The sequence below is a fragment of the Xenopus laevis genome, chromosome 6L, assembly GCF_017654675.1.
Source record: "Xenopus laevis strain J_2021 chromosome 6L, Xenopus_laevis_v10.1, whole genome shotgun sequence".
Classification (NCBI taxonomy): domain Eukaryota; kingdom Metazoa; phylum Chordata; class Amphibia; order Anura; family Pipidae; genus Xenopus; species Xenopus laevis.
The window spans coordinates 1,782,708-1,809,396 of NC_054381.1; the positions used below are offsets into that span (position 1 = coordinate 1,782,708).

Consider the following 26,689-nt stretch of genomic DNA (forward strand, 5'->3'; position numbering starts at 1 on the left):
AACAATCGTAGTAAAAGTCCAGGCAAGAGTTCAATTAGGCAGACAGGAAAGGGTGGAAGTCCAGGAATTAGTCAATATAATAATAAAGCACCAGGTACTTACAGGAAATGAGACCTATAATTGGACATTGAATTGGTGTCCTGGGCGTCCTTTTATTTTGAATTTGGCACCGGCTCATGTGACTTCATCGCGCTACCCAGGTGGTAGCTACGGGTGCCGCCATCTTGACTTTGTCGCGGAAGAGGACGGCCGCTCATGACAATGTTTGTCCATGTGAGATACAAAAGGGGGGAAGAATATGTGTCGCACCTCCCACCCCAACCTTGATCTTGTTCAGTGTATCACTTCAGTAACATCTTGGGATAATCCCCTCACATAAGAGCAGTGCAGATTTATATGGCATCTTGGCTTTAATATAATCTGCCCCTCCCCCCATACCCACAGAATATTGTATAACTGACCCACCCCAAGCAGAGTGATACACAGCACTGATATATAATATGCGGCCAGAGAAGTAAAATGTACTTATTAGGGAGCATCATTGAGAAAGTGAGGGGCTTAACTTCAAGATCCTTCTTGGCAACAAAACTATTATTGACCTCATTTTGTTTTTAATCCAAGTAAATAAAAATTAAGCTTCAATTGGTCTCAACAATCCTCTCGATGATCAAACTCACTGGGTTCAATATTGAGCTTTTAGCACTGAATTGTTCTTTGTGTTCAATGTTCAATTATATGTTGTGTGTCACATGGTAAATGAAACTTGTCCTCACACAAAAAGTATAATCAATACTCACTTTATTCCACATTCAATTAAAAAATCACATTTAAGAAAAGCACTTTTTTCACAAATGAATCGGGACTGTGTGACAATTTAATTCCTCTTGGAGTCTCTTTCTCAGTGACTGTGTTGTACATTTTGGAGGTGTCAGCACATCCAGTCTAGATAATTCCTGATGAGATAAATTGTTGGGAGGAGAGGAAAACAGTTAATTATAATCTAGTACTTATTAGGGCTGCACTGATTGGTTTAGTTCTACTGGAAGAGTTATAATGTATCCTCTGATTTTATATCTCACCTGTCTCAACCCACAGTCTCACATTCTTATAGAAATTTCCCACATTTCCATTTAAACTTAAGTACAAAAAATATACAAAGTTTCTCCAACTTAATGAAATAAGAAGATTTTGGCATAGAGCCCAGAATACTCAGCACCTGCACTGAGATACAATTGTAACTGATAAAATAAGCAGGTCTCGTGGGGGAACTTGGATGTTCAGCTTCTTTAAGGCTATGGACACACAGGCTGAAGGCTCCAGCTGTTCTCTATGTATTTTTGCAGGCTGAGAGAAGTAGATTTGCTCCCTGCCCCCACTCCATTGATTTCAATCTGATCAGCCTGTGTCACACAAACACACACATACACACACACACACAGACAGACACACACAGACACAAACTGAGATCAAACTAAGATCAGTCCAAGTAGACAAAATAGTCAGAGCCAACAGCCTGTGTGCCCATAGCCTTCAGGGCAATTTCACCTTCATTAACAAAACTGTAATAACAAATAAAGCATAACCTTTACATACCCAGAAATGTATTTACACGCTCCATAACTTAATAATTTTGAAAAATGCATAGTGATGTGATGATATATTTTTGTCTCTCTACATTTTTAAATGTGGGGATGTATGTGATTTTGCTTTCTAAAACCTCAGTGGGCAGTGTCCTAACTAATGATTCTCACCCAGGAATTAATCCCCTTTACCCAGAATGCAACATGAAGGGGCTCAGTGAATGTGACAGTGAAGGTGTGTAAGTGTCTGATTGGCTCACTCAGCTCATAAAAGGACAGACGTCCAGCCTCATAGTCCAATGAGATCCTGATTCTCCTGCAGGAAGAGACGTGGGGTAAATCTGTCCTTTTACTGTTATGTACCACTGAATATCTGTTATTATTATACCATCTGTACAAACACCAGGACTTGTTATTATTCCCAATACCAGACTGATCCCCTCTCCTCTCTATACTGGTATAGGCCACCCCTACCATCCAGCCCCCTGATTCACTGACCTCCACTTCCCAGTAATGTCGCCCTGAGGGGAAACTCCTGCTGCTTAAAGACTGAGGATAATCCTGAAATCTCTCTGGGGATTGTGGGTAATGTAGTTTTGTTAGTGAGTAGGAAGCAGATTTCCTGTCCCCTGATACAGATACATTATTATGAGCCGTGTTTATATCCAGTAACAGGTCTGTAGCCTCCTGCCCATAGATCCTTCCCTTTACCCCAGTCCCAATGGCAGCTAAGCCTGTGAGTAATGTCTCTGAGATCAGATCCACATCCAGATCCCCTACAGCAGGGACCTTTATATCATGTCTCTCTCTGCCCCCCTCATTATCTGCAGCTCCATGTGATTCCCGTTCCTGTAGGACAGTGAGTGGATCTGCCATGTTGCACAGCTCCTCAATGTGACGGATCTTCCTGGACAGCTCGTCCTTCTTTATTTCCAGCTGCTCCATCAGATCAGTGAGTGTGAGTGAGAGCTTCTCTTTCTGGCTGGAGATGTCACTCAGGAGTCGCTTCTCTAGGGCTTCCAGCTGTTCCCTGATGTCTCTAAACAGGGCAGTGACTCTCTCTGTCTCACCGGCTGCTTTTTCTGCCACTTCTCTCCTGCGCTCCTGCAGTCTCTGGGCTCCTCTCTCAGTCTCCTCTCTCTCTGGCCTCAGTTTCTCCACAACTTTCCTCAGTGTCTCTTTCTTCTTCTCAGAGGCCTCACTCAGCAGCTCCACCCTGTGGCCCCTGTGCTCTCCGGCCAGACAGCAGGACACACAGACACAGACAGACTCCTCACAGCAGTAATACTCCAGAACCTTGTGATGTACAGAACATTTTCTCTCCATGAAGGAATCAGTGGGTTGGGTCAGTACATGTTCTGCTGACTTGCTGTGCATCCTCAGGTGGGTCTCACACAGAGAAGCTTCACAGTGCAGACAGGATTTAACAGCAGGTACAAGAGAGAGGACACAGTAGGTACAGAAGATCCCAGTCTCCCCCGGCTCTGTTTCAGTCGGACGGAATCTCTCTGCTATGTTCCCCAGAGTTCTGTTCCTGGGCAGGGCAGGGCGCTCCTTAAACTCCTGTCTGCATTCAGGGCAGGAATAAGGCCCAGATCCCTCCTGGGTGCCCAGCACCCTCCCAATACAGCCCCGGCAGAAGTTATGGGAACACGGCAGGGATACAGGATCAGTATAAATGCTCAGGCAGATGGAGCAGCTCAGCTCGTCTCTCAGATCAGCAGCCGCCATCACTGAGAGCAGGAACAGCAACTGAACAAGAAACGAAACTGAACTTTCCCTTTTATCAAAGACAAACAGCACTTTGTACTCCTGGGAGTTAACCCTCTCAGTTCTGGATACAGTGAGGATCAGGCTCAGAAATATTTGTATCGTTAGACAGAAACTCTGTAACAGTGAGTAAAAGAGGTGAGTGAGAGGAGGGAGTATGGCAGCTCCACTCATAATAACTAGTGTGATCTTAATCCTCCCTGGAAAGAAACAAACAAGTTGCAGGTAAATTGGCAGAGTTGGTTGGTAGTGACTCCCCCAGCAATGCAGTCAGTCAGGGGATGTAATACAGTGAGTAACCAGTGTCCATACAGCTACACTGCAACTACAACTCTCAGCACTGACAGCTCAATGGTGACTGAGTGATGTTGGTAGCAGGGGTACAGACATGAGGAAAGGTGATTACAATGGCAGCAAAAAGCTTCTCCTGGGAACTTTAAGAGATTACATTTTGATTTTTAAGTCAGGAAAAGTTAAATTCCTATTTGTTCTCCAGGGTTGGGCTAACAAGTGACTATAGAATTGTTGAAAAATCTCAGCACTGGGCCAGAGAGTTATCTTTTCTTCAATGATATGAAAAGGAAAAAACGTAGGTGGGAAATACAGTACAACATAGAAGACTGAGAAAAGTAAAAAGAAAATCTAAGGGTAATGGCACATGTGAAGATTCGGGGAGATTCAGTCACCTGGAAAAAAAATCACCTTTTCCATGGGGCAACTTTCCAAACTGCTTTCCCCTGCCTTCTGTCAGCTAGAATGAAAATCACCTGAGGGAAGGCACTTCCGAAGTCGCCAAAAATTTCCTCCTGTGGCAACTTCGGGCGACTTTAGTCGCCGGGTAACTAAATCTCCCAGAATCTTCACGTGTGCCCTTACCCTTAGTGAGTTTTAAAAATGTCAGTGAGATAAGGAAGTTGTTTGTCTTTGTCTTTGTTTGTCTTTGTTCTGCCCAAACCTGACAGTCAGTATTTTATTCTGGGAGGAGAAATGACTTTTCAGCTTCAGGAATATCTGTGTCACATTGTATAATGGCACGTGTGTATCAGTCATGTCTTTATTATCTGCCAACATTCAGTTCATTTCTTTAACCCTGTAAGTGCCACACAAATTTCATTTGCACCTAGTGACAGACTTTTTTTAAGCATTTTGTACTCGTTCAGTTTAACAAGGTTTTTTGTAGGAAAGCCTCCATGAAACTAGGGAAATTGTATATTGGTTTTTTTCATTACAATTCGGACATACAAGTGGAATTTTGCAATTTTCCTGGAGATATGTGTATTTTGGGTGAAATCTGTAAAAAAAAAAAAAAAATAATATTTATGTATATTTTTAGTTTGTTACGTATAAAAGATATGGGGTGCCGTTTGTCCCAAATACATTCTGTATTTGGGGCCGCTGCGAGGGCTTACCCCTGAGAAAGAGAGCTCATCGGTGTTCTCAGCCCACCAAGGAAAGTAGAGTAAACGGCCCTAGCACAAGTCAGTTTACTATAGTGCTACACTTATATAAATATGATCATTTTAGGTGATATGGCTATTCTTATTCTAGTAACCTGTTTGTGTGGCCATTTTGGTTAAGGGCATTCCTGCTGTTTTGCCATTATCTTATGACTCACTCCTGTTCCTCAATTCCAGCAATTTTTTTAACCACACCCATGTTGTGGCCGCACCCCCTAATTACCATGTTCATTTTACAAAGTTTGGCAGGTTATAAAAATGTGAAAATATTTCTCCTTATCTAAACTGTTAACATCACTTATTTTCTTATCTCAAAATTGTTACAAAGTATCTTATTTGCACCTGTTAGCTGTACTGGCCTCTCCGCCAAAAGCCAATTAAGTGAGAAACTTTGTTTCTTTTTCTGGCTGTTCAGTGCAGAGAAAAGAGGGACTTTCCAGTACAAATGAGGGACCTCAGGTTGAGCTGTCAAAAGAGGGACTGTCTATCCGTCTGAAAAAGGGACAGTTGGGAGGTATGTGTGCACATGATCAGTCCCAAGTCTCTGGCTAAAGCTATTATGTAGTAGTTGAACTACAGCTAAGCACATTATTAAGAGACAACTACAAGCTAATTGGTGCAAGATTACAGCTAGGAGGAGACAGTGGACTCTAACTATCATATACAAAACTTATAACTTATAAGCAGCCAGACAAGCACAGTAACTTCTGGTACATTTAATAGAAGATGGCAGGTGGGTGTGGCCTGTCCCATTATTGCTCTCAGCTTAGACAGGAAGAGGAACAGGAGTGAGTCATAAGATAATGGCAAAACAGCAGGAATGCCCTTTACCAAAATGGCCACACAAGCAGGTTACTACAATAAGAATAGCCATATCACCTAAAATGATCATATTTATATAAGTTTTGCATACTTTTCTTTCTCTACAATCATTATAAGTGCAGCATTATATTTCTCAGCCATTTGTAAAAACGTCCATTTATGAACGTGTAGTGTTTAACAGCAGCTCTTTTAGGAAATGTTTGTTCATGTTTATTACTATGCAGCACAGGGGACATTAGAGGCACCTCTATATCAGGCCACATACTTTGCCTTAGGGATGATACAGCATGTGGAGCAGAGCTGGAACTTCTCATCTTGTTTGTATATGGCAATAAGCTTTGTTCTTATTGGTTCAGGAATGTGACTGACAGTGTTGCTTCACAGAATGGTTATTTTATCTGTTTTGTGAAACAAAACTGTCATTTTGTGGAAAGAATGAATCCTGTACTATAAAATCTTGCTTTCTGTCACAGATATCTATTTTGTCAGTCAAATCTAGCTTGACAAGCACTAGTTACTTACACTATTATATATTATGTCCAACTTTGTTTTTACATAATTCATTCTGTAAGTAACTTTGCACATAAGTGCGTCCGTTACATGGAGGTTATACATTTGTGAGACAGATTGATTGTTAAATGTACAGAATGGAGTTTGTGATATAATGACATCCTTTTGTGCACTAACCAGATTTTGTTCTCATTCTTTAATAGAAATAAGTCTTTTGTATATTTTTTTTCTCTGTGTCTGGTCACAAATACTTATATAACATGAGAGACATTCATTCTGTGTATTAGGGATAGTTTTGTATACAGAATGTATTTGGGACAAATGGCACCCCATAAAAGATAACATTACATACATTTTTTGTTGTTAGTAAAAGCCCTGATACTACAAAGTCCAATCAAATATGTATCAGTAACCCACTTTTCTTATCCAGGAGTCACCCCCAAACTATAGCAGAATTTTATAGAATTTAACACCAGATGATACAGTATAACTCTGTAAATCTAAAATATCCCCTCAAGTTTGGGATTTTTAGAAACTAAGGACCTTCAGCTTTCCAGGGGTGCTGTAGTTTTCACTCAAATGTAAAGTACATTTTATCAGAGCATCAGGAACTTTTTAGTTCAGTTTTCAGATGAAATGTAAATTTAGCTTTAATAAAAAATGTCAAACCACAGCAAATTTGAAAAATAAACTTCTTCTTAATAAAGTGAAACCCCATATGTGGCCATAAGGGCAATTACAGTAAAAAATCTGGGGGCTGTGCTCTATGTTTAATACTTGCAGTTTTTCAGTCTAAACACCCCCTACCTGTGAAATAAACCCCACAAACCATATATTTCCCAAAAGTACTATTCAAAGATACTATTCTTGCTTTTCTACATGGAGAATTGTGGCCACTTTCCTTTGTACAAATCAAAACTTTGGTCTGAAATAAAGGAAAAACTGGAAATATTTAATTTCTCCCCAAGTGTCCGTGGTAACTAACAAAAACGTTACATATCAATCTGCAAGTCCCCCTGAATAAAATGATAGCCAATATATATGGATACACATAGAGTTGCAGCCACCAAGGCTGGACTGGGAGAAAAAAGCAGCCCTGGCAAAAATAAACCAAAGCAGCCCACTTCAGGTATGGGATTGGTTATCTGGAAACCCATTAGCCAGAAAGCTCCACATTACAGAAAGACCATCTGCCATAGACTCCATTATAATCAAACAATCCAAATGTTTAAAATGATTTCCTTTTTCTGTGTCATAATAAAACAGTAACTTGTACTTGATCCCAACTAAGATATAATTAATCCTTTTTGGAAATAAAACCAGCCTATTGGGTTTATTTAATATTTATATGATTTTCTAGTAGACAAAGTATGAAGATCCAAATTTTGGAAAGATCCATTATCTGGAAAACCCCAAGTCTTGAGCATTCTCAATAATAGGTCCCATACCTTTATAATGTGTGACATTGGTCACTAAGCTCCTACACAAGCTAAAAAGATAACATTGGTGGTCAGGGCCCCCCCTGCCCCCCCCCCGCCCCCCCCCCCCCCCCAATAGAATGAGAGGGAAAAAAGGTGGTCAGGGCCTCCAATAAAAAGTTATATATAAAAGTAATGTGGTGACAAGCTAAAAAAACTAGCCCAGGCCCGGACTGGCAATCTGTGGGTTGTGGCAAATGCCAGAGGGGCTGCTATAAGGTGCCATAGAAAGTCAGTATTTAGTGGGCTGGTGGGGGCTGTTTGGGCATCTGTGTGGGCTAATTGGGCCTCTGTGTACCTGAAATGCCAGGCCTATTTTAATTCTCAATCCAGACCTGCCAGACCCCCAAGTAAAAAAAAAAACATTGGTGGTCAGGGCTTTCAAAATATATATATATATATATATATATATATATATATATATATATATATATATATATATATATATATATATATATATATCTGGAAACAGGCGAGCACACACAGGTCTTAATTGAAAAACAAAAGGTGTTTATTAAACAAAAAACTAAGTTTTTTGTTTAATAAACACCTTTTGTTTTTCAATTAAGACCTGTGTGTGCTCGCCTGTTTCCAGATATACATTACTATTTTGCTGTTAGCACCCAGGCAACAAGACTTTTTAAACGAGCTGTGCTGGCTTTTTTTGCTCTTTATATATATATATATATATATATATATATATCATTGGTCTACAGTGGAAACTTCTAAAATTTGAGTCACTTGAGAAATAGTGGTGAGATCTAGTGGTGATTATCAGCAACAGCAGTCGCATTAAATCGACAATATTGGGACAGCAGGCTGTGCAGAGAGGCCCGAGTGGCCCATTTACAGCGGCCCAACAGGCATTTGCCTGAATTCACAGATGGACAGTCTGGGTCTGGTCGCCACCAAACATCCCAAAATGGGTCTGTGAAGGATCTCATTCATCCAAGTCATGGTGTATCTACAGTATTGAGTCAAATTAACTGGACTTGCTGTTTTTCTTTTTCCTTGAATTGAGAATTGAGAAATCCAGTTGGAAACATCTCCAAGCAAAAAGAAGATACAGTAAGTCCACTTGATTTGACTTATTACTATAGACATCCCAAAATAGGGATAATGTGTATAATATTGGGGCTGAAATCTATGTACATTTCTCAAAGCTTTTCAGCCTTAATTGCCTCTTTCCTCACAAATTATAACTTTCTTGTAAATACACACCTTCATCTATTCAGTGACACCATTCTTGCTTTTCTACATGGAGAAATATGACAGTAGTCCCCCGCAGAAGCCAGAACATTGGTCTGAAATAACAGGAAAAAAAGATACGAAGTTAGATCTCTCCCAGAGAATTCTCCTGGACAATTGTGGGACTGCTCTCTGGATCTGCACAGTGCTTCTAGGTACTATAACCCCAACTTAAACCCATAAGAGTCTTTCATTTTAGTTCCATCTGTCCTGTGCTGTTACAGACAATATTTTTGGTTGGTCAGTAGTACATTTGGCCCATAAATCATGCAAGTGTCCAAAGAAGTTTTTAGGTGCCACAAATATAGATTGGCTCATCAGCAACAGTCATAAAAAGTTCAACCACAACTTTTCAGAAAAAAATAAAATCTGAATGACTATACCAAGAATAAAGTTGACTATAATGTTTCTGCCACCTGCACTCAAAAACTTTGAGTGTGCAAGTGAACTGAAGGACTTCACAACAGCTGAAACACAAAAGCTGAATGCCTAGACTAAGAACAAACCTAAACAACCTCAGTCTACCAACATAAAATTATATTTTTCTGCCACCCTGCACATAAAAGTGCTCACCCTGTGCCAAGTCCTACACCATAAATCCAGAGATCCCTACTATACAGAAACATCTTTTGCCAATTATATGACACACCCTATCAAACTTTTTTCAGTACATATATATATAACCTAATTATAAGTGAAGTAGGAACCTGCCAGAATATTAGATCTTAATTGGGGCTTGTACCTAAAAAAACAACTGCCCAATCACAACTCAAAAAACGACTTCACTTTGTCAACAGACATAGCCAGTTACTACAACCTTGTACATAAACCCTAGGGAATGACAAGTCCTCTATACAGACATAATATATTCTCATACCATCAAAAAACCCAGAGAGCAATAACTTACCAACACAACACTGAATCCATGTCCTCTCATAGTGTATCACAGTATAATACACCTCAGAACATGGCTGGAAACATAAAGCAGGCTTGTTAGGACACTTGGGATAATAATATCAAACATCTCATCTAACACCCTTGGAACAGCAAACCTTACAAGCTATCTGGGCACATCTTTTATTAGGAGTTGGTGGAATTTAGGAAATGAAATACTTACCCACCATTCAGCAACATTGTCATTGTCAGGCATGTCTGGAACCTCCTCTACATCTCCAAATAATAGGGCAGGGAACAACTGCAGCAGATAATTATAATAAGACAATCTCAGGTCTGGTACTGCCACTTTGTAAAGGATATAAGATTTACAAAGGGCTATTTGGATAATATAAATTGCTGTTTTTTTTATACCAGGCCCTGGTTTTTGTGGTGGTAATATTTGGATTTGGTCTGTTTTATGTTCACCACCCATTTGCTACTATTTTCTTTACTACAGAGTGGTTTTGTCACTTCTGTGTTGGACAATTACACTCTCATTGTGCTTAGTAGTAAGCATAAAATGTTTTCGTTTCTGTAAATCTTAACACCAGGAGCTCATCACTTCTTAGATCATGTACTTCTCCATGTTTCAGTTTCTTATTCAGCAATTCCCTGGGCAGTCCTTTGATGTTACAGTTAATGGTGCCACAGACTGGGGTGTCCAAAGAATGTAGGGCTCTGAATAAGGGGGTGCTTGTGTCACAGTTATCCACATATAAGTGGTAACCTCAGCCCAGTATTGGAGTTCTGAGCTCCCAGACAATTTTACCACTGACAGACAAAGCAAGGGGAGAATCAGGGGGGTCCAAATTAGAGTCCTTTCCCTCATACAGCATCAAGTAACTCGTATAGCCCGTAAAGCAAAGTTTATAAAATGTAGTCTCTTTTAATGCCCAACAAGAGTTCTTGCAGAACTATAACACTCAACATAGTGTGCACAGAGTGGGAGAGCTAGCCACATTCCTTCAAGCTAGTCTCCCACTTAGCCAAAATGGCATTGTAGGAGAACTGAGTTTGGAAGCACACGTGGAGGTATATTGTGGAGGGTCCTTGGCAGGCCTGTCTAGCCATCCCATACCCAACTGAGACCCATGGGTAATTACCTAGTGCAATTTATTGGTTAATTCAGATACCACAGCAGGTCATTCAATGCATGGACCACTCTCATGACAAATTCGGTACACAACTGGTGCCATAGATGCATCAGCCTAAAAAATTAGGTAGTCGAATTGGGAATGGTTGGTTATCAGTGGTGTCAATACTACCCCTCAACTTGTGGGATCATAACTAAAATGTAATAATTAGACCTGATGGGCTCTGGGGTCATGACAATTTTAAATGTATAGTAAAAGAAAACACATTTGCATGTGCCCAAAATGGCATAACTTCTCAAAAATGCAATAAAATCAGCCAAAGCAATAAAAAAAAATGACTGAATTGAAATATGTGATCAGAGTCTTTAGTTCACTGGTGTCACTGCAAAAGGAACTTTTTGGAGGCACTAAACAAACAAACAACAGTGCAAAGGATCAATCCAGAATAAAATCACTAAACTGCAATAAACTCAGCCAAAGCAATAAAAGAACAATTATTGGAATGAAATTGGTGATCAGAAGACTAGATTCACCAGCATCGCTGCAAACAAAACTTTTTTTGGGGCAGTAAACAAGTAGTAAAGGGCAATGCAAAGGAAAAAAAGAATTTGTAAGATTTATAAGTAAGATCACTTCTACTTGTTGCCTAGGGGGTTCTGCACTGACAGAGACTCAGCCTTTCCCTCAACCTCACTCCTTGTTCCCTGTTCTTCCTGTAAACAATTGGTTCCCTTGTCTGACCAGAACTCTCTCCCTGGTCCTGGCGGCATCTTTCCCAAACCGAAAGGTGGTTGTTATAGGTGGAAGCTTGAGCTGAAGGCCAGGAGGACCTTGGGGTTTGTTCTGGGTTTGGGATACCATTCATAAGAACATCTCTACTTTACAACTACAAAACAAATGGTAAAACTGCCAGACTCAACCTCAGATCTGGGGATGTTGTTCTTGTGAAAGGCTGTCAGTCACAAAGAAATGAATGGCCCTTAGGTCTTGCCACCAAAACATATCCAAGTGAGGTATGTATATATGTATGTATGTCTGTATGTATGTATATATGTATATTTTTATTTGTAAAGTGCTCCTTGAGGGCAAAGCACTGTACAGCAAAACAATAAATTAGTAGTAACAAACAAGGGGTCATTGAAATAAAAAGTAACAATAAGTGCATTATTAGAAATACAATTCACATAAATATAAAATATAATTACACTACAGATTAAGTGCTCAGTGTCAAGGAAACAAAAGGCTAGAGGATCCTACCCCGTAGAGCTTACAGTCTAAATGGGAGGGTAACATACAGACACAATTCAGAGGGGTATTAAGGTGCTGTGAGTTACAGTTTGTTACACTGTTATATAAGTGCCAGTTCAGCTGTTATCCAGGTGCTCCCAGAGGGAGTCTTTGAGTTTTGATATAAAAACATTGAAGGAGGATTCTCTCCTGAGAGATTCAGGAATGACATTCCAAATATAAGGAGTCGCAAGAGAGAAGGGTTTGATACGGGAAACAGCAGTAGTAGTGGGGGGTACAACCAAGCGGTTGCTCTGAGAGGAGCGGAGGTTTCGGGCAGGAACATATAGAGAGACAAGAGATGAGATGTAGTGAGGTGCAGAGGAATGAAGGGAAGGTTATGAGGAGGAGGAGTTTATAAGTTATTCTTTGTTTTATAGGAAGCAGGAAGTAGTGTTCTGGCTATTATGTTACACATCCACTCACTCCAGCCTTTATATATTACATTTTTGCCTAACTAACTATATTAGAAACATTTTTTATTTTGCACAGCCTGTCTATTTACCCAGTTTTTATTTTTATACTGAACAATTCCTTTAAAAAGCATTTTCCTTTCAAAACAACATCATTAAATTAGAGCTGCAGAGAGATCCTCTCGTGTCTCAGTCAAGACGGAAATAAGGACTGGGCGTGTCTCTTCAGTCTCCCACAGGAAATAGTCATAGTATTGATTGACAGCCAGCATTCTTTTCTCCCCAGTTTCATAACATTATAGAATTTTAAGCTTAGTTTAGTATTCCCTCATGTTTCCTTTATTTTATTCACATTTCACTTTTCCCCTTTTCTAGCCCATTCTGTTAACTGCAGTTCTTTTGCCTTTCCCCACCATCGCTCCCTAAAAACAGACATACCAGGTGTGGTGCAGCAAGTTAAGTCACAAAGCCGGGAAACCCATCAGATTCACAGATCTGGTCAATCTTACATCACTGAATAGCTCCTCCCACATCTGCCTGACCCTTCTATACTGAATGCACAGCCTGTGATGTTTATCAGAGTGACATCAACTGATCCCTGAACTCAAACAAAATGTCGTTTTTACCTTGTACCTGCAACTGTCATCCCTGCCCAACTGGCCAATCCCAGTGAGAGGCTGCCCCTGAGGGTGGGGAACGACAATCAGGAAGTGATTTCTCCCTGAGAGAGGAAGTGAGTGGAGTTGTTACAATTTAACCTCTCTCTTACCTGTGTAACATCCAGTAAAATCTACAGACTCACTCTCTGTCTCTTTATTGGAGTGTGGGAAGGTCAGCTGCATGTTGAACTACACATCTCCACAGGGTAATATATAGTAAGGACACAACAGATAACATCGTGCAATTTGTATTATATTTATATATAGTAATATCATGAGTATAAAAACAGGAACACCTCCTATTATTCTGCCTGGCAAAGATTTTATTTTTCCTGACCCAGAATAAAAATGATAGGATCAAAATTGATCAGTAATGGCTATTACACCTGTCTCACTATGTTTGTAGTTTATGTAATTAAATATCCATGTGGGCTACTTTATATAGGGCAGACCACTCGCCAGGTCAGAGACAGAATTAGGGAGCACAAGTCTGCAATAAAAACCAAAAAGGCTGATCAAGCTGTTTCGGGCCATTTCATGGAGAGGGGACATGGGGTACACCAGCTTAAATTTCTAGTGGTGGATCATGTTCCCCCATTACGGCGGGGGGGGGGGGTGACAGAGCGAAAAGGCTACTCAAGAAGGAAGCCTCTTGGATTCATCGCCTGGAAACCCTCACGTCTAATGGCCTAAATAGAGAGTATGATCTTCATACGATTTTTTAAAATGCATCATTTTGGGTTTTATAGTATTTTTTTATTGTTGTATTGCATTTTTACATGCGCATAATATTGAGGAAAAGCTGAATAGCTTTCTGTCAAGTGGCTGCATTTAAAATGGATACAAGTACACTTTATATGTTACCAGTTGTTGTTACTTTGTTACTACCAGTTCAATAGATGGCGCTGTTTTAACATGTTTAAAAGGAAGTCTCTGTGACCAGGTGTGTTAGTGTCAGGTATTGCTGGGTTTCTGGCTCGATACCTTAACCATTTGGCCAGGTGAGCAGCCTGTAGGGTTGTAAGTGACGTCAGTATGTGCAGGAGACATGCAGGGGGTGTTACATTATGTTACTGACAGATAAAAAGATCTTACAGGCAGCACAGAATAACTCTCTGGCCCAGTGCTGAGATCCTGCAATAATTCTATAGTCACCTGTTAGCCCAACCCTGGAGAACAAGAGAGAATTTAATAAAAATATATAGTTTTACAGCAGTGACTTATATACAGCTGTCAATATCACTCAGTCACCATTCAGTCATCAGTAGTGCTGTGATCACACTTTATCTGATGTTCCCAATTCCCTTCCCCTTTTCTCACATTTATATTTATTTAGATATTTACCCCATGTGTAATAAAAGTCACTAAGTTTGCCCAGGAGCAGTAACCCATAGCATTTTTAAACGGGTGACCAGTACCTGCTACGGGTTACTGCTCCTGGGAAAATGTAGTACCTTTTATTACATAGGCCCATTAGTGTTTTGTCTCCTCATAGCTACAACATTTTCTGAGCCTGATCCACACTGTCTCCAGAACTGAGAGGGTTACTACACAGGAGTCCAAAGTCCTATTTGTCTGAAACTAAAGAGAGAACATTCAGTTTCGTTTCTTGTTCAGTTGCTGTTCCTGCTCTCAGTGATGGCGGCTGCTGATCTGAGAGACGAGCTGAGCTGCTCCATCTGCCTGAGCATTTATACTGATCCTGTATCCCTGCCGTGTGCCCATAACTTCTGCCGGGGCTGTATTGGGAGGGTGCTGGACACCCAGGAGGGATCTGGGGCTTATTCCTGCCCTGAATGCAGACAGGAGTTTAAGGAGCGCCCTGCCCTGCCCAGGAACAGAACTCTGGGGAACATAGCAGAGCGATTCCTTTCTGCTCAGCCCGAGCCGGGGGACACTGGGATTCCCTGCACCTACTGTGTCCTCTCTCCTGTACCTGCTGTTAAATCCTGTCTGCACTGTGAAGCTTCTATGTGTGAGACCCACCTGAGGATGCACAGCAAGTCAGCAGAACATGTACTGACCCAACCCACTGATTCCTTCATGGAGAGAAAATGTTCTGTACACAAGCGGATCCTGGAGTATTACTGCTGCGAGACCTGTGTCTGTGTGTCCTGCAGTCTGGCCGGAGAGCACAGGGGCCACAGGGTGGAGCTGCTGAGTGAGGCCTCTGAGAAGAAGAAAGAGACACTGAGGAAAGTTGTGGAGAAACTGAGGCCAGAGAGAGAGGAGACTGAGAGAGGAGCCCAGAGACTGCAGGAGCGCAGGAGAGAAGTGGCAGAAAAAGCAGCCGGTGAGACAGAGAGAGTCACTGCCCTGGTTAGAGACATCAGGGAACAGCTGGAAGCCCTAGAGAAGCGACTCCTGAGTGACATCTCCAGCCAGAAAGAGAAGCTCTCACTCACACTCACTGATCTGATGGAGCAGCTGGAAATAAAGAAGGACGAGCTGTCCAGGAAGATCCGTCACATTGAGGAGCTGTGCAACATGGCAGATCCACTCACTGTCCTACAGGAACGGGAATCACATGCCTTTTGTAGGGCTGAGGGGGCAGATAATGAAGAAGATTATGATACTGAGAAGGATTATTGTGATAATGAATGGGCAGATAATCAAGAAGATTATGATACTGAGCAGGATTATTGTGATAATGAATGGGCAGATAATCAAGAAGATTATGATACTGAGCAGGATTATTGTGATAATGAATGGCCAGATAATCTAGAAGATTATGATACTGAGCAGGATTATTGTGATAATGAATGGGCAGATAATGAAGAAGATTTTGATACTGAAAGGGATTATTATGATAATGAATGGGCAGATAATAAAGAGGAGGATGATACTGAGGGGGCAGATAATGAGGGGGGCAGAGAGAGACATGATATAAAGGTCCCTGCTGTAGGGGATCTGGATGTGGATCTGATCTCAGAGACATTACTCACAGGCTTAGCTGCCATTGTGACTGGGGTAAAGGGAAGGATTTATGGGCAGGAGGCTACAGACCTGTTACTGGATATAAACACGGCTCATAATTACTTATCTGTATCAGGGGACAGGAAATCTGCTTCCTACTCACTAACAGAACTACATTACCCACAATCCCCAGAGAGATTTCAGGATTATACTCAAACTTTAAGCAGCAGGAGTTTCCCCTCAGGGCGACATTACTGGGAAGTGGAGGTCAGTGAATCAGGGGAGTGGAGGGTAGGGGTGGCCTATCCCAGTATAGAGAGGAGAGGGGATCAGTCCTGTATTGGGGATAATAATAAGTCCTGGGGTTTGTACAGAGGGAAGAATAATAACAGATATTCAGTGAGACATGACAGTAAAGACACAGATTTACCCCACGTCCCTTCCTGCAGGAGAATCAGGATCTCATTGGACTATGAGGCCGGACGTCTGTCCTTTTATGAGCTGAGTGAGCCAATCAGACACTTACACACCTTCACTGCCACATTCACTGAGCCCCTTCATGTTGCATTCTATCTTTATGGTGATGGTGCCTGGGTGAGAATCATTTGTTAGGGTTAGAACAATGCCCACTGTAGTTTTAGAAGGTTAAATCACATATCTACACATAAAATATTTTTGTCTGTCTGTTTTGTGTCCACACCCTCCATGCCACCTCCAAACCACAGTCCATTTTACAAAATTAGGCAGGTTATGGAAAGTATGAAGCCATTTCTGGATATCTATGGGCCATGATCAGAATTTGCATGTTGCTTATTGGACTTTTTGATGTAAATGAGCCCTAATAACTCAGATAGGTCTGTTTAATGGATGACAATTAAATCAAGTCTTATACTCTTTATAAAGCATATCATTATGCAAACTGAAAGAAGTATTAAAATACCTTCTATTTGGTTAAAACATTGATTGATTGTATAAAGTTATCACAATATTAAAAATAGATGAAAACATAATGCTGTCTTCTGTACAAATGTTATTAAATTTGTTATAAATGAGATTCCTAAATGAACAGATTTGGATAACTGATTAATCTTTGGTGAGTTAAAGATAAACTACAAGTTTTGTCAATAACAAGCCAACAAAGAGCAATGCTCAGTTATTAAAATATAAGGCAAATTAATAAAAGAAAAAAATGAAGACCAATTGAAAAGTTGATTAGAATAAGCCATTCTATAGAATACTAAAAATGAATGTAAAAGTAACCACCCCATTAAGTAATCATTTAACACACACGATTAGTTAGTATGCAGTGTTTGATTTATATATGAAGGTATGTTTAGTATATTTATATTTAGCATGATGTTACTAATTCTTGTTTATCTAGAAACATTTTGACAGGTAAACCAGTAATACAATGGGACTTTTGTTTATCCATTTAATGGACATAGACAATGCCTTACACGTTTTATGCTCTCAAACACTTAAAGGGGTGGTTCACCTTTAAGGTAACTTTTATTATGTTATAGAATGGCCAATTCAAAGCAACTTTTCCATTGGTTTTCATTATTTTTTTTTTATTGTTTTAGTTATTTGTCTTTTTCTTTCTGATTCTTTGCAGCTTTCAAATGCTCTGTAAGGCTACAAATGTATTGTTATTGCTACTTTTTATTACTGGTCCTTCTATTCAGACTCTCTCCTATTCATATTCCAGTCTCTTATTCAGATCAATGCATGGTTGCTAGGGGAATTTGGCCTCTAGTTACCAGATTGCTAAAGATGCAAATTGAAGAGCTAATGAATAAAAAGCTAAATAACTTAAAAATCTTCAATAATAAAAAATGAAAACAAATTGCAATATCACTCTCTACATCAAACTAACAGTTATATCAAAGGTGAACAACCCTTATAACCATAGGCTGCTGATTATTAATTGCCTAAGTGTACAAAACTTATAAGGCTTTTTTATGTCTATTTTTCTTTAATGAGCCTGTATGTGGGATCTATAAGTTCATTCCGTTTTATTTTGATGGTTGGACTCTTATTGTACCTGTGCTTGTACTAATGTTTTGTGCCTTTAGCTCTTCCTCCTAAACCTGTCAGTCTGACATCAGGTGACTCTCACTGTCCCTGTGCCTTGTACTAATGATTGTGCCTTTAGCTCCTCCTTCTCCTAAACCTGTCAGTCTGACAGGTGACACTCACTCTACCTGTGCTTTGTACTAAGGATTGAAGTAAAATCTAGAAAGCTTATGTATATGTATATATATATATATATATATACCTTGGTGTTATGGTTTCCATTCCTCCCCATTCCTCTCCTACCCAAATGCCTGATCCCTGAGACTGTACAGAAAAGTGAATAAGCCAATACTTCAAACACTTTGATTAACAAATTGCTGCTCTTCTAACATATGTAGTTTGTTAATTTCATATAGGTTACTGAGACCACTTAAGACTTCTCAAAAATGTTTGAAAGGCTGAAGTTGCATATTCAACATCATATGTGGGTGTAACCCTTTTGACACCTCTTTGTCTGTGTTACACATTCCACATGTGGTGCTTACCTTATGGTATGGGACAAACCTGAGCCACTCTGCAGTGGTATTGGGAGAGACTGGGTACCTGGTACTTACTAGCGCAGTGTCTCCACCTAGTGGGATCCGGGAATGCACCTACGGGTGGCCCCACTAGGAATACAGTAATAACACACGCACACTATTGGTTAAACTAAATAACGGTGTATATAAAATAACTGGCTAACTAGTACATGCAGCACTCCTAACTGGTGGCAATAGGGCCTCACTAACTAACTTGCTATCACAATCTATCTAGCTAAAAAGGCAAAGTCCTTTAATGTCTTTTAATAAACAGTCTTTATCTTAAGCGCTCTTTTGGGTACTGTCCCTTTAAACAGGATACTCACACAAATCCTCTTTGGATACTTTAGATCTCTCTCCAGGTGAGTCCAGCACAGTCAGACATACAGTGAGACTACCATCCCCTTTGGATGCTCAGATAGGAATCTCCTGCTGGTTGTTCCTCCAGTCTGGATTCCTCTCACACTCTCTGTCTCTCCAGACACAGTATGTGGCTTCCCTGTGCCAGTCTGATCCAAATGAATGTGGTGCAGCCTCTCAGCTCTCTGGTCCCACCAGCAGCTCTCTTGCTTCCTTCTCTATCCACCATGCGGCTCTCTATGCCAGGCTTTCTTCTTTTGCCAGTCTCTGTGACTTCCTCTTCCTGCCTGCCACTCACTAGCTGCTGTGTCACTTCCTGCTGCACTGAGATCACTGAATAGCTAGTTGCTAGGTAACAGCTTACAGCTCACACACACAGGCTCTGGCCTTGATCTCTGTGTACAGGGATAAGTGCAATGATTTTGCACAGATTCCCTACATGGGATTGAAGCCTAAGCCCTTATTTAATACTGTCAGTTCAGTAGGAGTTCATTTGAGGAAATATTAATCACCAGGTTATTTACATTATTTTGTTCCTGGCTCTCGCTTTGGATATTGGTCGCTTGGATGTGGTGCCCTTGTGCTGCGCTGCTTGTTTCCACAGCTTCCTCTAAAAAAGCCACTGATGACTGAATAGATTTGCTTGAACATTCCTCACAGTCACTATGTTCTGCCTCTCGTGTACCATCTGGATTGGGCACGATGCTTCATTCAATGCTGTTTTCATTGTTTTTGAGATCCACTTAATAAAAGGCCCAGAGCCTGAAACATGTTGTGTGAATAAAGACATTTACATTCAGTACAGAATGTTTAATTGATTATATTTAGAAAGTGTCTTATTTGAAGAGGGTCATAGTTATTTTCCCGATTCTGAATAGAAATAAAATAACAACAAATTAAATAAAAATATAGAATAATAAAAGTGTCGGTGAATAGCCAAGAATCTTTAAACTCACCATCTGCAAAACAAAAAGATCAGCAGAACATGAGTGCAGAGTATCACAGTGGGACTAACATCATTGATTTGGATCCTCTTGTGTGTGACTGGAAATCATGTGCAGTTACATCAGGTCCACATTGGCTTCCACTCCATCTACTCCTGCTGCACAACTTGCTCAGAATAGGAACTAACGTGGCACAACCTCACTGAGCTACAATGGATTTCTACAGCAAGTTCCAGAATACTTCCAGAACTGGCAACCTGTATATTCTGCCCAATGTCAGGTTTTATTATGTATTGAGTTTAAAAAAAATGAAACAATAAAAAACATTAATGTACACAAGTTAGCCAAAAACTAATAATGCCATGAGCAAAGGTCTTCAAATGAGCAGTTTTACATGAATCTGTTTCAGGAAATTTAGTTCCCCTTGAACAAACTGCTGTTGCATCAGAGCAAACAACATACAACATATTCTCTATTCTATCTGTACCTGATTGAGCAGAAAGCCTGGCTCTGCTCAATTGGAAAGCTAATTAAAGGATCAGTAACATCAAAAAAAAATTTAAAAAAATTCGTTAGAATACAACGAAAAAAAACACCAAGACAAATTAAAATTTCAAATTGCAAAGCTTTTATTAAGAAATAACTTACCAAAAATCCACTTCCTGTCCTCTTCAGAAACGGCGATATGGCGACCATCCATAGTGCAGTGGTGGATTTGTCCTCCCTGGCTAGCTCTTCTTGCTGTCAGCAGACTATGGGAGCTAGCCAGGGAGGACAAATCCACCACTGCACTATGGATGGTCGCCATTTCGCCGTTTCTGAAGAGGACAGGAAGTGGATTTTCGGTAAGTTATTTCTTAATAAAGGCTTTGCAATTTGAAATTTTAATTTGTCTTGGTGTTTTTTTTTGTTGTATTCTAACAAATTTTTTTTTTAAAAAAAAATTTGATGTTACTGGTCCTTTAATGTAAATGTGAGACAGCACCCGCATGGGAGAGACACCCAGGGCTGCCATGAGATGGAAACAGGGGGGACAGTAGTCCTGGGCCTGGTGGGTTTTTGGGACTTTTGTGGGCCCAGCTGTGCTGCACTTACTTGGATTTACTGGGTCCCCTAGTGTCACTGAACTGCAGACTTGAAAGGGGATTGTGGGAACTTAGCATTTTCTGTCCTGTAACAACTTGTTACGCGCTCATTGGTCACAAGGGATAGGTAAGTAGGAACACCTTGACAATTCTACAAATGTATCATAAATAAAACACACTGACACCATCAATTGTGTGGAGGGAGGCCACAGCCGATGTTCAATAAAATATTGCCTATATAAATGTTCCATTTACTGGAATGCATGTAACATGCAACTTATAGCCAACAGTATATCTTGTAATGACTCTGAGGGGCAGATTTATCAAGGGTCGAATTTCGAACTGAAAAAAACTTTGAAATTTGACCATTGAATAGGCTAGTCCGACATTCGAAGGATTTTTATGATGGTACTTCGAATCGAACGATTCAAGCAATTTAATTGTACCATCATACGATTATACAAAAAAATCCTTTGACTTCTCAAAACTTCCCATAGGCTAACATAGCAATTTGGCAGGTTTAAGGTGGCGAAGTGCCGAAGTTTTTTAAAAAGACAGTACTTCGATTTTTGAATGGTCGAATAGTCGAAGCATTTTCACTTCGAATTGAAATCGAATTTGGCCTATTCGATGGTCGAAGTACCCAAAAATTATTTCGAAATTTGAAGTTTTTGAATTCGAAAATTTACTTCAAATTCACTTCAACCCTTAGTAAATGTGCCCCTTAGTCTGTTCATTCACAGAGACCACCATTTAAGTAGCACAAGGTCCACCATGAACCGGCCAGAACTCCCATTAATCTTTCACATCTGCCTTTTAATATCTACATCAATCATAAATAAAGCTCAGCTATGACAGGGTGTTTATTATTATTATTATTATTTTATAACATAACTTTGGGTGGGAGGGTAGGAAGAATGATCCCACAGAGCTCCCCAGCCTACACTGGAACAGAAAGGTCTAATTTATAACCTTCCCGGGCCCCTTCTCACTGCTGATACCACCGCTGCTTAACTCATGTGTGGAGGGAAGCAGCAATTTTAACCCATGATGTCCTGCCCCATCCAATGCCACCAGGAGAGGGAAGTCACCCCCCCAATGGGCCAGACGTTAAGTCCCAGTAAAGCTGAATAGGGATTGGATGGACTGGAGGGGAAGTTTAATCTATCCAATCCCTGTGCAGCTCTACTGGGATTTAAAGTGACAAACCAGCAGTCCGAGTCTGCAGCAACAGAAAGGATTATGCAGAATAAAGATTTATTTCTAATTGACTTTATCAGGCACAGTGTATATTTCTGTTGGAGTGAACAGTTTAGCTAAACAGTGACACTAAACATTGCACCTCTCTTTAGCCTTTAGCTGATATAAATACACAGCCCAGCAGTAGCGACACGTGTGAGTCTCTGCACTATATTATTGTGTCTTCTATACAAGTGGGGAATGTTGGGAATTATATGCCACTGAAGAGTTTCTGTATTTTGTTTTTTAAAAATGCCCCAAATTGGGCAAATCTTCAATAAATGAATTGCTTACAACACCTGGAGTCAAGACTAGTCAGCAGCTGAATTTATATACATTTGTAACAATTTAAGATAATCAAAGATCCAATTGTAGCTAATAAGCAGGTCGCTTGGGGAAACTGTGACTTGCAGTTTAAAGGGAAATTTTACTTTTACTGACACAACTGTAATAACATAAAAATGGCCCAAACTTTCCATAACCTGCCAAATTTTGTAAAATGGACATGGTAATTAGGGGGTGTGATCATAAAATGAGCAGGGTCAAAAATCACAGCACATCTTCTGGCCCACTTTCCAATCTTCAAGTGTTGGGAGGTATGGTATCAGTATCACATTAAAGTATTGTTCTCTTTTGTAGAGTTTGACTTGTCCCCTGTTTATATGGACTCCCCCCAATAGTACACACCCGTATTTATCAGGAAGGAAGGTTATACATAGTTCCTAGCCACAATATGTCAACATAAACACTGGGTAGGTTAAGGTTCCCTGCCCCAATCAGATCAGAAGTCCCTCCTCCAAGATGATAAAACCCCCGCTTTTTTTTCTGTCCTTATCAGACATTTGTTTGGGGTTTTTTTTGGAAATACCTAGTTCTTAAAAAGTTTTTGACCCGTGGCCACTCTATTGCAGGGTGATTACCTGTTTTCTGGGTTGGTCAGGTTTATTGGGTTGCACTCCTTGAAGGACTGCATGAAGGTAAGGTTTGTTTAGCCATTAAGTTGGTTCATTCTTATCGCTCAGTAGAGTCAGAGGCACCCTATGGTAATCTCCCTGAAGGAGTTTAATGGTACAACAGGAAGTTTTTCTTCTGTTAAAGGAGGCGTGGGTCCTTAGAACCATCCCAGTCACTGATTTATCTGGGTACTCTCTTCAATACGAAGATGGGGGAGGTCTCCCTTCCCCTGGAGAAGCCTTAGAAGCTGAGGCAGCGAGTTTCTCTTCTGGTCAGGGAGAACTGGATTCCAGCCAAGGAATATATGACCATATTGGGCTTGATGGCTTCAACTATCCCAGTCACCAAATGGGCCCAGTGGCATATGAGGTTGGTTCAGCAAGTGTTCCTTCAACAATGGGACAGGTTTCAAAAAGACTGGTCTCAGAAGATTTTCTTACCACAATACCTAAAGAGAGATCTTCAGTGGTGGCTGAATATCTCAAACCTTTTAAAGGGTTCTCCCCTACGTCAGATTGCAACACTCTTTGCAGTAAGGTATGAAGATGCAGTAAATAGGTTCAAATAATTCACTTGTCTTCACCTCAGCTTCTGTTTATTTGCAATTCAAGAGTCTTTACACACAAATATTAATGTTTGTGAGGAAAGTGTGTCATGAGGTAAAAATTCAACAACCGTATTCCTCACACAAATGTGTCACTCATTAGTTGAAGTTAGGTATAACTGAAGATCTTATCATCTCCTAAGTAAAACAATGACACTCACTTTGCTTTTCCCTTCACAACCGTTATATTTTCCCCCAATACAACACTTTTTGCGTAGAAGTATTAAGGCATGTTATGAGGGTTTATCCTGAGGTAAAGAAAAAACCCCTTGACGGCCATCTTGCTGCATTAACAAATGCGTCACTTACTAATAACGTTTGTTATAATTGGATGCGTCTTCCCTTGGCTGGGGTGCTCTCCTCGATTCTCACTTGGCGCAGGGAGTTTGGGAAGTCCGCATGGGATGAGTAACTTCCAACATTCTGGAGATCAGGGCAGTCAATTGTGCCCTTCAGTCCTTTGCTCACCTATTGAAAGGGAAATCCGTGAAGGTAAAAATAGACAATATAATATTCTCCATTTATCTCCTGGGCTGAGGAGAATCTGGACAATTTAACAGCAGTTTATGTTCCAGGTTCTCAGAATCTGCAAGCGGACTTCTTGAGCAGGAATGCTTTGGACAAGCATGAATGGCAACTCAATCCAGCAGTGTTTCACCAGCTTCTGAGACAGTGATAAGAACCTTATTGCAAGCCAGGAAGTCTTCAACATCAAAGGTATATTACAGAATTTGGGAGAGGTTCCTGGTCTGGCAAGATCAGAACCATTTAGCTGGAGTTATCCCTTCATTGCCGCATATTTTCAATTTTCTTCAAGAAGGTTTTAGCAAAGGCCTGCAATTCAGGACACTTAAAGTTCATGTGTCAGCCTTGTTGGGGTTCACTGGGCAGAGGACCCAGTGATTTGTCCTCCGAAGAGATCTTCTCATCTATCACCCTTGGAAAAGCAAACCTTGCAAGCTCTCTGGGCACATCTTTTATTAGGAGTTGGTGGAATTTGGGTAATGAAATTCTTACCCACCATTCAGCAACATTGTCATTGTCAGTCATGTCTGGAACCTCCTCTACATCTCCAAATAATAGGGCAGGGAACAACTGCAGCAGATAATTATAATAAGACAATCTTGGACCTGGTACTGCCACTTTGTAAAGGATATAAGAATTATAAAGGGTCCCTTGGATCATATAAATTGCTGTTTTTTTATACCAGGGCCTGGTTTTTATTGTGGTGTTGTAACGTTTGGATTTGGTCTGTTTTATGTTCACCAGCCATATGCTACTATATTCTTTACTACAGAGTGGTTTTGATTTTGCGGCCTACTGTCACTTCTGTGTTAGACAATTACACTCACATTGTGCTTAGTAGTAAGCATAGAATGTTTTTGGTTTCTGTAAATCTTAACACCAGAAGCTCATCACTTCTTAGATCATGTACTTCTCCATCTTTCAGTTTCTTTGTCAGCAATTCACTGGGCAGTCCTTTGATGTTACAGTTAATGGTGTCACAGATTGGGGTGTCCAAAGAATGTAGGGCTCTGAATAAGGGGGTGCTTGTGTCACAGTTATCCACATATAAGTGGTAATCTCGGCCCAGTACTGGAGTTTTGAGCTCCCAGACAATTTTACCACTGACAGACAAAGCAAGGGGAGAATCAGGGGGGTCCATTAGAGTCCTTTCCCTCATACAGTATCAAGTAACTCGTATAGCAAGGTTTATAAAATTTAGTCTGTTTTAATGCCTAACAAGAGTTCTTGCTGAACTATAACACTCATCATAGTGTGTTAGAACTAGCCACATTCCTTCAAGCTAGTCTCCCACTTAGCCAAAATGACATTGAGGGAGAACTGAGTTTGGAAGCACACGTGGAGGTATATTGTGGAGGGTCCTTGTGGAGGGGCCTGTCTACCAATCCCATACCCAACTGAGACCCATGGGTTGTCCACCTAGTGCAATTTAGGGGTTAATTCAGATACCACATCAGGTCACTCAATGCATGGACCACTCTCATGACAAATTCGGTACACAACTGGTGCCATATATGGATCAGCCTAAAAAAAGAGGTAGTCTTATTGGGAATGGTTGGTTATCAGTGGTGTCAATACTACCCCTCAACTTGTGGGATCATAACTAAAATGTAATAATTAGACCTGATGGGCTCTGGGGTCATGACAATTTCAAAGGTACAGTGGTGTGAAAAACTATTTGCCCCCTTCCTGATTTCTTATTCTTTTGCATGTTTGTCACACAAAATGTTTCTGATCATCAAACACATTTAACTATTAGTCAAAGATAACACAAGTAAACACAAAATGCAGTTTTTAAATGAGGGTTTTAAATGGGTTTTTATTATTTAGGGAGAAAAGAAATCCAAACCTGTGTGAAAAAGTAATTGCCCCCTGAACCTAATAACTGGTTGGGCCACCCTTAGCAGCAATAACTGCAATCAAGCGTTTGCGATAACTTGCAACGAGTCTTTTACAGCGCTCTGGAGGAATTTTGGCCCACTCATCTTTGCAGAATTGTTGTAATTCAGCTTTATTTGAGGGTTTTCTAGCATGAACCGCCTTTTTAAGGTCATGCCACAACATCTCAATAGGATTCAGGTCAGGACTTTGACTAGGCCACTCCAAAGTCTTCATTTTGTTTTTCTTCAGCCATTCAGAGGTGGATTTGCTGGTGTGTTTTGGGTCATTGTCCTGCTGCAGCACCCAAGATCGCTTCAGCTTGAGTTGACGAAC

General features: G+C 40.5%; 2 protein-coding genes and 1 long non-coding RNA gene across 3 annotated transcripts; 1 reads left to right on the plus strand and 2 right to left on the minus strand.

The window, feature by feature from the left end:
- Window positions 1-781: 781 nt before the first annotated feature.
- On the minus strand, window positions 782-3,873 carry LOC121394791 (E3 ubiquitin-protein ligase TRIM7-like). Its single transcript, XM_041566824.1, has one exon. The coding sequence runs from the start codon at window positions 3,522-3,524 to the stop codon at window positions 1,734-1,736; it is 1,791 nt and encodes a 596-aa protein (XP_041422758.1). The 5' UTR covers window positions 3,525-3,873; the 3' UTR covers window positions 782-1,733.
- Window positions 782-9,886, minus strand: LOC121394793. The gene is made up of 2 exons (XR_005962017.1): window positions 8,839-9,886; window positions 782-953 (listed from the first exon to the last, which is right to left on the minus strand). It is a non-coding gene; the product is annotated as an uncharacterized LOC121394793 (long non-coding RNA).
- Window positions 9,887-14,831: 4,945 nt separating this feature from the next.
- LOC108704622 lies at window positions 14,832-17,180 on the plus strand. The gene has a single exon (XM_018241252.2). The coding sequence runs from the start codon at window positions 14,893-14,895 to the stop codon at window positions 16,780-16,782; it is 1,890 nt and encodes a 629-aa protein (XP_018096741.1). The 5' UTR covers window positions 14,832-14,892; the 3' UTR covers window positions 16,783-17,180.
- The last annotated feature ends 9,509 nt before the right edge of the window (window positions 17,181-26,689 follow it).

Bases quoted from the DNA above. Each gene is read 5' to 3' on its own strand.
- LOC121394791 (XM_041566824.1), bottom strand. From the start codon at position 3,524: ATGAGTGGAGCTGCCATACTCCCTCCTCTCACTCACCTCTTTTACTCA.
- LOC108704622 (XM_018241252.2), top strand. From the start codon at position 14,893: ATGGCGGCTGCTGATCTGAGAGACGAGCTGAGCTGCTCCATCTGCCTG.